General features: G+C 43.9%; 1 protein-coding gene across 1 annotated transcript in view; it reads left to right on the forward strand.

Annotated features, from left to right (window-relative positions):
- MRPS2 (mitochondrial ribosomal protein S2) overlaps positions 1-13,945 on the forward strand; it is a 75,999-nt gene that overhangs the window by 37,069 nt on the left and 24,985 nt on the right. Inside the window, exon 2 of the mRNA XM_085612870.1 lies at positions 12,659-12,793. Within this exon, the coding sequence (XP_085468996.1) occupies positions 12,659-12,793 (135 nt within the window). The remainder of the gene's footprint in view (positions 1-12,658; positions 12,794-13,945) is intronic.

The following is a 13,945-nucleotide window of genomic DNA, read 5'->3' on the forward strand; positions in this document are numbered from 1 at the left end:
TTTAAATGCTAATTCCTAACTATAACGTGTGTGAAACCTATGGTTTTTTCAGTGACATGGTATCCCTACACTGCCCTATTGTTTATTTGTAAAACTTCATTGCGGGGGACTAAGTACTGTAATGACTGCGAGTAACATTTTTCTCATATTGCTGGCAGTCAATGGAAGTGCTCGCTCCTGAGGGAGCAAAGTAGCACAAGAGAAAAAAGCTCCCTGAGCCAATTGGAACACTCTACTTTTGAATTGGCGCTCCCGCAAGACTTTGGCAGACCCAACCGCACAGCTAAACAAATACGGTTCGGTTCAAAATCTTTATTCGATTCATACAGTGAATCATAAAAGCATAAAGTTACAAAACATGAGTGCACAATTAAGATGAACCATCTGTGACACAATAATTGTAATTGAGAGACCATCATACAGCATAGATACAAATTCCCATGGCAGAATACAGGTCTACAGCTACATTATCCATAGCGTTTCCTAATCTGGACTGACACTCGTATGAAATTATGGCACAACAAACTCCAACAGAAGATAGCGATAGTAAGTAGTCGTAACCTTCTTTATAAGTACATGGTTGCCGCCCCTTCAGGATAGGCTTAATAAATCTAATCCTTGGTTCCTGATATAAAGAACAAAAGAGGACAACATGTATGGTACTTTGGCTAACTCTGTCATTGCAAGGGCAAGGGGGTAGCCTCTCACACCAACCCCCTTGTTTAGGAAAGGCAAAAAGAAAATGAAGGATATTTAGCCTAAACCTTGTAAGATAAAACCGCCATTGCACATTAGTTGTAAAAGTTAAATAAAACTGATGCTGTAACTTATGTACATAACTTGTTGGGCCTCCCAAACAAGGTGTATTTAAAAATTTCCAATAACTTACTTTAATTTGGGTTTTTAGGTTTCCCTGGATTTTTTCAGGATTTTCATAAACATAACCCAAACCTATCTTATGCAACATATCACTGACATATAACAACCAAGGGATCTGCTTTGCATTATCCAGGCTCATACAGTCTAGAAGAATTTCTCTGGAGAGCTGCAGGTCATCAGATAACCATATTTTACCCCATAATAATAGGGGCGACAAACAAATGATATCAGTCACTTTGGTCATTCCCATTTCATTGTGACAAAAACTATTTGATGAGCCCGATGGAATCGATAATACCCGTTTTAGGAATTTATTTTCCATCACCTGTATTGCTGAGGGATTTTCGGTCCCCCATACCCCCGCCCCGTAGGTGGCCACAGATAAGCATTTAGATATATATATATATATATATATATATATATCAGAAAAGAAGGTTGCCCCATTGAGGAGCCTCTCACGTCAGGATCACACACCAGACCGCAGGCGGCAGTGTAGACAGCATGCACCACGCGTTTCAAGAGCCATACGCGTTTCGAGCGATTAGGACGCTCTTGTTCACTGGCAAGCATAGGCAGGAAGCGGATCTGAGAAGAACAATGAATTTATTGAAATTAGAGAGTCCCGCCCCTGTGGGCGTGCCCATTAGCATGCTGGTCCTAGTAGTCCATATACTGCTAATTGAAGATTCCTTCAGTTCTCTTGCCAAGTGGCCACAAATCCTGCGGCTGGCACTCTGGACTCGAGCCTTCATTAATGGGGCCCAACTTAATTTGTTATTAAATAAGTTTCCAAGGTAATTAAAGTTATCCACCTTTTTAATGGTAAAGTTATTCACCACAAATTTCCTAGATTTTGACCCTTTTGGACCACAGCTCATTGCAAAAGATTTTGCAAAGTTTACCTTCGGGTCAAGGTCCAGCATGAAGGGATTAAAGGCATCTAGGCACGCCTGCATACTAATTCCAGTGAGGGTCATTAATACAGTATCATCTGCATATGAAAGTATGGGAATACTCTTACCATTTACCTTTGGAAAGTCACAACAGTGATCCAACAAATACTTCTCCAATCCGTTTGTGTATACTAGAAACAAAAAAGGCGCCAAAATGCAGCCTTGACGCACCCCCTCGGTTGAGGGAATGGATTTTGTTGTTTCACCCCCAGGTCCAAACCTTATGGCCACGGTCGTTGCTGCATGCAATCTGCGGAGTAGTGTAACCAAGGGTTCTTCAAAACCCATGTCGTCCATCATCTGCCACAACTTGCTTCTACAAACAGTGTCAAAGTCGCTTGACAAGTCCATGAAGGCAAGGTAGATTGCAGAATTCCTTGCCTTCATGTACTTACCAATAATTAGCGCCAAATTCAGACACTGTTCGACCGTCCCCTTCCCTCTTCTGAATCCATACTGGGAATTCACAATTAGACCAACAGAGTCTGCCCATGTTTCCAATCTGGCCAAAATGACCCTTCCCAGTAATTTACACGATGCGTCGATTAAGGATATAGGGCGATAGCATCGGGGATCACACCTATCGCCCTTCTTAAAAATCGGCACCACCACTGCCTCCTTCCATGATACAGGGATGCGACCAACAACAGCAGCCCTAAACACATTCAACAACAACGGTGCCCATACTTCAATATTGTGCTTAAAAAACTCCAAAGGGACACCATCAGGACCAGGGCTTTTAATAATGTACCTTTCCTCAAGGCTTCCTCGACCTCTTCCAATGTGAACGAAGAGCTAAGGGACGAAGCTGTGGATGGTACCACCAAATCCCCTACATCATCCAACAAGTCCAGAGGTAATAGTGCCTTGGGATTAAAAATTTTACCAAAATGAGCTTCCCAGGATTCACCAGTGACCTGCATCACTATGCGTTCCTTGGCATCACTTTTAAACTGGGGGCGATTTACTACTTCCCAGAAGAGCCTACTATCTTTTAACTCAGAGGCCTTCTCTAGATCTTCCCAGGCACAATTTTTTAGATCCTGCTTCCTCTTTATGGTAGCCTCTTTATAGGCCCTTCTAGTCGATCTTACCAATTCTCTGTTCCTTGGTTTTTGTATGAGGGCCACTTTTAGGGATTTATGTGAAGCGGAGCACGCGGAATCGAACCATCTAAAACACTTTGAGTTCTTTTTCCCCGCTGGTTTTTTAAGATGCTCAGCCACGTGCCCGCATAGTTTTTCGAAACTCCCAATGACCTTTTCCGGATCAGATGTTGGCAGTAGGCATGAATCAATTTCAATTTTACAGACATTAAAGATCTCCGCCTCTAGGCCTACAGCGTCTATTTTCCCCCACTTCAAAGTGACGCCTTGATTCTTATTATATGTTATGGGCTGCTCCCAGACCGGATGTTTTCCACTAACAGGAGTACACAAGGATAGCATTAAAGGGTTATGATCACTTACAGCATTTGCTATTACCTCAAGCCTATTAACATAATGGAGAAAGTTACTGGACACAAATACAAAATCAATAGTGCTCATCGCACCTCTTATACCCTGAAAAGTTGGTATTGGCGATATATTTGGGGCAACCCAGGGCTCTACCATACATAAATCATTTAAAACAATGATATTATTTAAAGCGTCCCCCTGGGGCGTGTGTTTAAAGTGCATCAAGGGCTGTTCATTTAAGTCCTCTAAACCACACACATTTGAACCACCAAATTTACACAATGAACAATTAAAATCGCCAACCTAAATAAAAAATAATAGAGGTCGTTCGCTACGTGCCTTACATATTGCTTCCTCCAAACCCTGAATTATGGATACATCATTCCTATCAAAACATTGTGATACCAATTGATTAATAACAAGGGCTCGGGGAACACATTTTCCAGTAGGAGGAACTGGTACCAGGGAGTGTTCACTATCTTTGAAGCTATCAAATTCTTCAATTTGATGGAGAGTGCTGTCATTATCCCACCCCTAGCCCTCCCAGCTGGTGATGGCACCGCCAAGACATTAAAAGATTGAAAACCATCAATTTCCCCGCCCGTTCTGCTCCATGTCTCCTGAAAGCACAGGATATCCTGGCCGCCCACATAATCCAGCCAGGCTTCGTCCTCCAGTCTGCCCGCAAGACCTGCAATATTCTATGAAATTAGGCACAGCGTGGGTTCCCCTAGGTTATCACCCACAAGCTCTTTTGGAGTTACCAGGTCTTGCCCAATAATAAATGGGTTCGGCTCGCAGCCTAAGTTGCTGACAACCTCTGTGTCCAAAGGTATATTAAACTGTACATTGCGGTCGGGAACATCCACCGCCGGGTTATCCTTCTGCCTTTCCCCCTCGTTCTCCCCCATGACCAGATCTGGTATAAATGAACATTTTCCTTTTTCCTGGCTAGCGGTCAGTCTAAGCCCTCCATTCCCGCCAGTGGGTCAAAACGGTTTCTTAGGGGAATATTGTTATTTGGCATCCACCCTAGGTATTCCTCCCCCTGAAATCTTCTTCTTGGTTGATTATAGGGCAGTTGCATAAAATTATTGATACTTGTCGGCCCATGAGACATCCATCACCCTGGTGCCACATACCAGGATGATTTTGGGAAGGTCGTAGTGCAGTGTTGCTCTGTACCCACCCAGAGTGACTATTTCCCTGCAGTCTTAACCCAGAATGACTATTGCCCTGCAATCTTGACCCAGGGTAGCAAAGATTAGGGGGAGCATGGTACAGATTGGGGTAGAAATATTCACGGCCTATACATTGAATATCCCCCATTCTGGCAAACCTTGCTTTATTGCAAATCAAGTCTTTGACCCAACTATCCCTAAAATTGATAAGGATACAATCCCCCTCTAGGTCCTTCTTGCTTGGTCCAACCCAAGGGACCCTTCGTACGCTTAATATTTTTGTAGCAGAAGCTGGGGGAAGTGGCCTATTATTGTCGAGCCAAAATTTTACTTTATTTGATAGGTCCTGACTTGATTCATATTTGTTCGGTGCAACCACTGGGACACCTGTCAGGATTACCATGAAAGGGGCAGAGTCAGGGGGTATGTTCACACAAATTGATGTACTTGGAGGAGCTATTTTACCCGGGACTAATGATCCGCTCAGTGGAGTTGATTTAACTCCAGGTTCGGCCACTAGCATAGACGCAGTTGAGCTTGAAGTTGATGCTATGGCTGTTGCAGACATTGACTGAGAGCCCACAACAGCCGCCAATGTAGGTTTACTTAAAACTGTCTGTACGGGGATTCCCTGGGAATCAACAGATGCAGTAGGCTGGGGTGGTTTGCTTTGATTTTGAATTAGGTCTTTCTGGGCCCCCTTCTTTGTTGTAATACGATTCCCCAAGGACTCAGGGGGTTTACTATTATTAGCCAGAGTTTCCAGCGAGTGTGTGTTAACTGATATTAGATGCTCTAATTGGTCTAATTTTAAGTTAACAATTTGTGTTCTCTCTATAAGGGGCATCAAGAGGCTTTTTACCAACTTCTCGATGTGTACTAACAGATCTTCGTTGTTATTATTTTGGCAGCAATGAGTCAAATAACCGACATCCCCCAACCGCATTCCCCTTCCCTTAATATGACCCCCCCCCCTCTTTTACGTTTGCTAGTTTTTGTGACTACTTGATCAGAATCCAGAACTTGAGGTTGTAAGGGAACAGGCCCCAATACACTCAAATTACAGTGTTGGGTACCATCCCCAGTAATACTCAGTACGGTACGATCTTCTATTGGGCAATCCACTACATCATCCATAGGTGATTGTTGGAAGTCTGGGATTACTACTAGATTTGGGCTAGCTTCCAAGTCATTAACTATGCTCTTTTCAGGGGTGGCCGCAGAGCCAATCCGTCCCAGGGATGAACGTTTCCCCGTAACTAGATCCAGAGACAAACGCTTTTCTGTGAGGGCAATTTCTTTATCCAGTATCCCCGTAGCCCGAATAATGAAGTCATCTAGGGTTCCAGTGGCTTTACCACTTCTTGACTTTACTGTGACCTGCCTACCCTTCCCTGATAATAAGGACATCATTAAAAAATATATACAATTTAAAATACAAATAAGGCAAGAAAATAAGACTAAACTTACACAAAATGACTAAATTAAAAACCTAATCACATTTATGGCTAAAACATACTTTGAGTCCTGAAGTCCGCAATGAAAGAGAATGGGCCCGGCCTGTCCCTGTACACCCTTGGACGGCCTTAGACGGCCCGCCCTTTGCCCGGGCTTAGCCCCGGGCGCTGCGGGGCCAGAGGCCAGTGATAAAGATAGTGGTGAGGCGGGGGCGGGGCAGGCAGGGAGAGCGACCCAGGTGTTGCGGGTCTCGACCTCACGCAGGGACTCCTGGTACTTTGAGTCCCTGCGGGTCAGCTCGCAGCCCTTTAGTCCCGCACGCACGCACTCACAGCAACAGTTCGGCACAGTCACCTCGGGAAAAGCAGGCAGGCTCACCGCCAATCAGGCAAACAGGAAAAACGAAGCAGGACCCGCGCAGCGGGTCCGGCGAGGAGCTACGGTGAAAGGCAGATGAAATCCCCACTCTGGTGCTCCTAAAAACGGCAGGCTCAGTTCAGCTCTTGAGTCCCAGGTAAGGCAAATACATTCTAACCTTAATTTATCCAAAACTACTGAATGGATTTACACCAAATTATAAAAAGCCCAATTTGAGGATCAAGATCTAGCTTCATGCCAAATTGGTGTAATTCTGCTTAGCTGTTCTTTGCGGTAACTCTGCTTAAAGAAGTCTATGGAAAATGCATAGGAAAATTTTCTTTTGGGACCCCTCTGCCCCTCCTTCACAGAACACCCTGAGACTTTCCAGGAAGGAGCTGAGATGAATTGGGAAGGGGAGGCGGTGGAGGGGGGGCCGAGGGTTGAAGATAAACCAAATGACACCAAAGTTTCTACACAAGGCATTTTTTGGTTTGCTAACTACAACTATCCAGTGGCGAGCACCACTGGGTAATGTGTGTGTGTGTGTGTGTGTGTGTGTGTATTGTATAGGAATAGAGAGCATGCTTGACCATTGGTTACTTCTTAATGAGATGAATAACCATACAACCTCTGGGTTGTGGAGTCATTTGGACATTTACAAACCACCCTTCAAAGTAAGCATAATCTTATGCTGCACATGCCTTCACACATCTTCATGTCCCATGTTCAGCCAGCCGACACTGCTCTTGTGTAACTCTATCTATTTTTTTTAAAGATTAGAATACACATTCTACGGAGTTTGTATTCAACAAGTAGTTATAGGAATTTACTGCTGAAAATGTTCAGACATTACTTATAGTTTTTCATACATATATAGTCTGCTGAGCTTGCAAACTGCTTAGGCCTCAGATTCAGCTAATGGCTTTGCTGAAGCTGGGTGAAAATCCCTCTTCCCGGTTCACCATCTTGAGCTCTACTGACGCAGACTTATCTTTCTAATTTGAGCTTAAGCTGTTGATTCAATCCCTACAATATCAGGGCCCCATTATTTTACTGCATACATTGGAAGAAAATACCTTCACCATGAGAAATAACTGGAAATGAAATTAATCCGCCTTGTCTCCTCGATCAGGAAGTTCCTGCAAGCGTTGAAGTTCAGTGTGGAGCTATACAAGTCTAAATGCATCATTTTTCACTCTTGTCGTCTGAGGTGATAAGTTTCGCTTAGCACCGCCTCGCTGGCTAAATACCTAGGCACTCATTATGCACTTTAGGCACAGCCCAAACGTGTCGTGGGGAATTTTCCTTACTGTAATATGTGCTCTTGTTAAAGTGTGAGTTTTAGATGCACAGTACGCTGTTGCAATAAAAGTGTACTCATCAACTCAAGATAATGTTACTAGATGACACCATGTCATCAGATTCCGTATTCCAGCCCTGGGCTTCTCTTTTACAATTTCATGTTTTAATCTTGTGTTAGTGTAATCAATTCTGTTCAAAAGAAGCAAGATTACATCCCCTCACGATGCATTTGGTTGTCAATGAAGGCCCAAAACTGGAAATGGTGCAGCTGATAACAGAGCAATCTGTTAATCAGGCTTAAGCAGGCAGTTGCTAATAACTTCAAGTCCTGCACAGTTTGCACTTTTTTCCCCACTGGGCAGTACTTCTGATATTTGCAGACCACTGCCATGAAGATGAAGAGCAGCAACTGCATACAAAGTCTGATGTTTGTTGTGGTAGAATGAGAACCAGGCAGAGCATAAAGCAGAATTATGGTAACAGTAGTTGGTGCTTATACTCAGTTAACCAAGCCATGCCGTAGGCACACACTCAGGAAGGGAAACAAAATATCTATTTCTTTCCATGTTAAAAAATATGACTTGGCTAAATATTTACCACTGCCCATCACCACTCCACCTCCAGTTACATTGCCAATGTACAGAAGAAAATACATTTACAAATGACATCCCTTAAATGTAGCCTAAATATGGAATCCCTAGGCCAGCACTGGCACCCCGTCATAGTGATTTGTTTGGAGGAAGGACGGATGAAGGAGATGTGGGTTCTGGCAAGCGATGGGGAGGGATGAGGTGCACCGTGGACAGCGACATATTGAGTCGGTAAGTGGGTGGGAGAAGAAAAAATAGTACCTGAATCACAACACAAGCAGAGGAACAGACACTATTTAAAGTGAATCAATCTGTGCTTGGTCCATGAGCTACAGAAAGAAAAGGAATTGACGCCGGACATGCACCGGCCATTTAGGAAGCAGCTAAGACGAGTGACACTGCCAACAAATGATAAGCAATGGGCGGGCTCCATGCCATTTACTGTAAAAAACACCCCTCGCAGCAACAGCGCCATGCACACTGTCTGCAGACAAGACCTAATAAGCTTAGGATGATGGTTGGACCCTCCTCTGCGGTCTGACTAAAATGTTAGACTCCTTTAAAAAAAAAAAAAAAAAAGGTATATTGTGCACCTCTTTTCTGTATTACCTATAGCTTTGCTCTTTCATGCCAGCACAACATTTACAACGGGAAGATGGGCTCTGTGGTGTTGGATAACTATTCTAAAGCTACTTACGTGTGTGTGGAGTGTTTCTCTCCTCTAGTTCTAAAATGATCTGTTATAGAATGTTTTTTTGAAACAGAGTTGACACTGTGTTTGCAAGATGGCGGAGTACGAACGTACTAGGGTTGCTAATAAAAAATGTAATCATTTAACCACTTTGTGATCCATACAATTTTTGAAGACGAGCTCTGCATGCCAGCCAATCAAACTTAGCTCCCAGAAAGAGGCTTCCTTCTCCACCACCTTAGTCCTTTCCCCGTAGCCTAAGGCTAAGATGTTATGTTATGTTATATTGATTTGTATAGGGAACTAATCACCCAGAGGAGAGGGTATCCAGGTGCTTGTGAGATTCTGTTAGCTGTATTTTCAATTGACTTAAACTAAAATCCATTCTTTCAAAAAGTCAGTCCTACATTTCAAGCTTCATTTTTAACCATAGGTTTAAAGTAACATTCACAAACATATTTGAATTTTTGTTTTGTTTTTTTGTTTTGCAATATTATTCTTAAAAACTTCTTGCAGTTTTTTAGCATTGTAAAATAATGTTAGTGCCTAACTCAGTGGTACTACAAGCATTAACCCATGAAGCTAGTTTAACTATCTGCCTGCTAAATGAATATGCCGGTAGGCTAGCTCATTGGGTTGCGGCATTCCTGCAGTATTTCTATGTGAATCTAACAAATCTTGGCTTTCAAAACCTAAAATAGTCTGTGTCTCCTGTTTGGCTAGAATCATTCTAAGAGAGCTCAGTGGGCTCACAAGTTTGTTGCAGAGATCAATATTTATCTGGAAGCAACTCTGTCATTAAAGCATATTCAACCTTACTGGTCACAAGCGGAAATCCAGAGAAGATAACCCAGTTGGTTACGCACTCATGGTAAAGATATACATGTCATGGATGGAGCAAAAGTTTGAATCCATGTAGGGAGAACATGAACTTTCTATCTCCAGATGGTGATAAAGTGCACACTTCCGAGTTTGGAAGTAAATTGCTCCTCTTATTAAACCCCCAAAAACAATTGTTTGTGCGATGGACTGTGTGAATGGTCATTGTTACTATTATTCTCTAGGACTTCCAGTAAAGTGAATACAGTTGATTTATGATTTACTTGCTTAACTTGCAGTCTGGATGTGGCGTTGTTTAGAAAAAAAGGTTGCCCTACAGGGCTGGAATACGGAGTCTGTCCTGCATGTGTTGTTTGAGATGTCTCAGGACCACACATAGATGCAATGGAAGGAGTTGAGTGGACTGACACAAAATACTCCATGTTTGAAAGGATAACTTCCCTTTCTGTCTGTATGTGGAGCTGCCACCTCAGAATGGGTAGCATGAAGGCATTGTGTTTGAACCAGAAACACTAGAAGCAGTATACATTTCAGGTCACCCTCCCCAGCCTTGTGTTTGGAAAATCTTTTTGTGGTTAGGGTGTGAATGGAAGTGGAAGAGGAGGCTGGATCTGTGAAAAGTGGGGTATGTGGCTTATGATAGAGTTGGAAGTGGAGTTGTGAGTGCTTGGCTTGAGCTGGCATTTTGCATCTGCCACTTGCAAAGTTTAATTTTGGGATTGTTTGGTAGACTATATCAGAGGGTTCTTAAAGGCTGCTGATGTGGTAGTGCCTTATTTGCATTTTATTTTGGGAATAATTGGGTATTTTGCACTTTTCTAAAGCACAGGAGATGGTTTGCCTATTAGTTGGTACTTAGCCTAAGAGAGTAATTCTCACTCTGGCGGCCGACACAAACAAGAAGTGGTGAGGTGGCTGTAGGGGGCATAGTAATCCCCAGTGTAATACCAGCAAAACAGAGCTCCATCAACTGAGGAGACTTCAGCTGCTACAAAACGCTGCTGCTCGACGAATACAAAAAGTCCCTGGATTGGTGCATATTCACCAGCATCTTAAGGAGCTGCATTGGTTGCCTATTAAAGACCGGATCAGTTTCAAATGTCTCACATTGGACCTTCTATCGGGTCTGTCCTGTATATCTGGCCAATAGGCTCACTCATATAATTTTGCCGGATCGCTCCGCTCTTCTGGTGCTCGGCTGGCAGTGGTCCCACAATTTAGTAGGATGAGATGGGGTGGCACCGCCTTCTCCTTGCTCGCTGCCAGGGCTTGGAATGCTGTTCCCTTGGACTTGCGCGCTATGAAGGATGATCGTTGTTTCAGACACCATTTTAAAACCTTTTTGTTCCAATCTGCTAATCGGGAGGCTGTCTCTTGATCCATTATGCCAAGCACTGGGACACTCTGAGTAGCTGTGCGCTTTATAAATCCTTTGATTGATTGTCCAGCCGAATAATAAAGTGTGTTCTTCAGGAACATTGGGTGCAGCACCGTCTGCTATTTTGAGGGTCAAATATTGTCTTACCGAGAACTGTTACATGGGTAGCCAAAGGGTGACAGAATGTAGCTGGAGCGCAGATCTAGTTTGCATCCTCGAACCACACAGTACACGCTGAAAATCAGAGATGACACTGTGGTAGACCTAGACTGCTTGCTAGATTTTGAGAGGGTGTGTATGTTGTATGTCTGGGTTGTTAAGGATAAGGGGGTTGCATAAGCGGAAGCAGTGGAACCTCTGGTATTTAACCTCTTTTCATAGCATGTCCACAAAGTTACAAGCCCTTTCGTTTGCTTGGTCTTCAAGTGTTTTACGTGGCACAAAACCTCTTCTTTTACTTGCTATGGCTGAGAGTTGATGGACAACGTCCCATGTACTCTGGGATATTTTAGTTTGGTCAGTTGTGCACCCAAAATAAATGTTTTGCTAAATTTTATTTTCCCCATAATGCTGGAGTGTACCTATTATCAGGTCTTTCCTGGGGAGACCATGTTAGAGCTTAATTTTATTCATTGACAGTTGAGAACAGTATCAACCTCGCGTACCTCTGGCTTGTGCACTGATGCCTACTCAATGCCACCCACAGTATATAGTGAGCAGGTTTACCCACTGGACTTCATTGATGTGCCAGTGTTTCTTAGAATACCCTTTTTTGTTTTTGAAACCATTATGCTGAACCTCCAAGGTCTCTCAATGTTTAACTTTGTTGGATTCTTGGCCTTCGAACCGGAAGCATCCCATTAACAGATCCGATCCCTCCGACCTGTGGCAGTCCAGTTGCACAGGCGTAACAAACCAACTCCTAGAGATGGCCTTCCAAATTAAGGCTGTTTCAAGTGTAAGCAAGAAATCCCTCCTAGATCAGCATTGACTGCAGTTGGACAGATCAGCCCTACCAGCATGCTGCAGTATCAGTAACTGCAAAAAAGTGCTGGGACATGTGAAGCACCTCTGCCAATCGTTCTGACACTCTTGTTTTCGAGGAAGTGAACTTGATTCAGAAACTCTTTTTGCGGTTCAGTCGTCATTTTGTTGCTCTCCTAAGATGCTAATAGTGTCAAAAAATCCACTTCAATGGACCACAAAGTCCAGGTCCACTCCCATCCCCGTGTGTGTTTGTAACCTGTTTATTTTCTTCTTTTGCTCCATTGGATGGAAAAGTAAGTTAAGGCTGATGACGGTATACCACTTATTGCAAAAGACCATTGGCTTTAAAGTGCAACTGACACTTGGTAGACTACTTGTTTGCATGAACTACTGATATAATTTTTTTTTCTAAGCAACGACCTTCTGTGCCCCCGCCCTCAGAACCACCTGTAAATAGCATTGTTAATTTTAGAGGTCTAAGAAATAAGAACGTTAGTAAATGCTCCTACTCCTTGAAGTGTTTAATATTTCTTACATTGTGTGTGATTTTTTTAAATTATGATTGTCATTTTTTTATTTCAGTGTTGCGAAGGTTTGGCGGAGCTACCTTGCTTAGCAAAGCAACTGCTTGTTGGCAGTATAAATCGCGGATCAGTCCAAATCTTTTCAGTACTGCAGCTTTACCAACCACAGCCAATCCGGAGACTGACCTTCAAGGTAAACAACTGCTGTATTATATGGGGCAATAAAAACAGAGATCCTTTCAGGAATGCTATTGTACCTTTTTAGGTCTCGGCTAGCGATGGCTGCGCTTGCACAGTCTCGCTCGCGAGACATAATGACTTGGGAGAAGAGGGGCTTGAACCCGCCCCTCTTCTTCCCTGTTCTCCATTGGCTGGCCTAGTAAATGCTGGCCAGCCATTGGAGAAGAGGTCCCGTCACTCTAATCCTGACCCGTCCTTTTCGGATCGGGGGGCGTGTTTTTTGCGAGAAGTCTCAGGGAGGAGACAACAGCAAAACACGCCCCCCAATCCGAAAAGGACACTCCCTTTCTCCGAGGCATTTTCTGCTGTGCCTCGGAGAAAGGCGGTGGTGTCCCGGCGTTGCTCCCTCACCTGATCTCCTACTGTACGGCAGGAGCTCTGTGCTTGGCCGCTGAGGTGACGGACCCGCGTCATGGGCAGCGTCCGTGCTCATTCCGTAACCCGGAGTCTCCGCTCCGCTCTAAAACAGCAGGGCGTTAACAGGGAATTAAAGCAGGCGCGCTCCGTTCCCGATATACCCGCAGCACAAAGACATTCGCAGAAAAGCATTCTGACATACCTCCGGCGCATCTCTCATTCCGAGGTATTTCATGGACTTAGGTTTCTGAAAAGAGCAGGAGGGGGGTTTATCTCGGTGCCTCCCGGGTGACCCACGCGGAGGCCCCGGTCTGCTTCTGGTGCGATGAAAGTGTCCCGGATGGGCCGTCAATCTTTGGACATTCTGGGGAATGTGAAACGAAAAGGAAGCGCATCTTTTCCAGCTTCCTGCGGTAAGGTGAAGCTCTCTCCCGTGGTGCATAAACAAGACCGATTTGGAAACCCCATGTGTCTGCAGACCGGATTAGTTACACATTAAGTGGATGAACCCAATTTAGTATTGACTGCTGGAGAACGCCCCCTGCTTCCAGCCAGGACTAATGAAATGCAGTCTCAGGCTGAAGCTTTCTAAGGCATTCAGTGGGGTTCCTTTCTGTTTTTTGACATCCTTTTACAAACCATCGGACGAGTTTCGTACAATATCAGTTTTTGCGCATGGTTAGCAGGGTTAAACAGTGGTTTGTTGTGACTTTGAAAGAGAGAGAAAATACAGTTTGTGCTGTATTTT

This window comes from Triturus cristatus, chromosome 1_2 (assembly GCF_964204655.1).
Source record: "Triturus cristatus chromosome 1_2, aTriCri1.1, whole genome shotgun sequence".
NCBI lineage: Eukaryota > Metazoa > Chordata > Amphibia > Caudata > Salamandridae > Triturus > Triturus cristatus.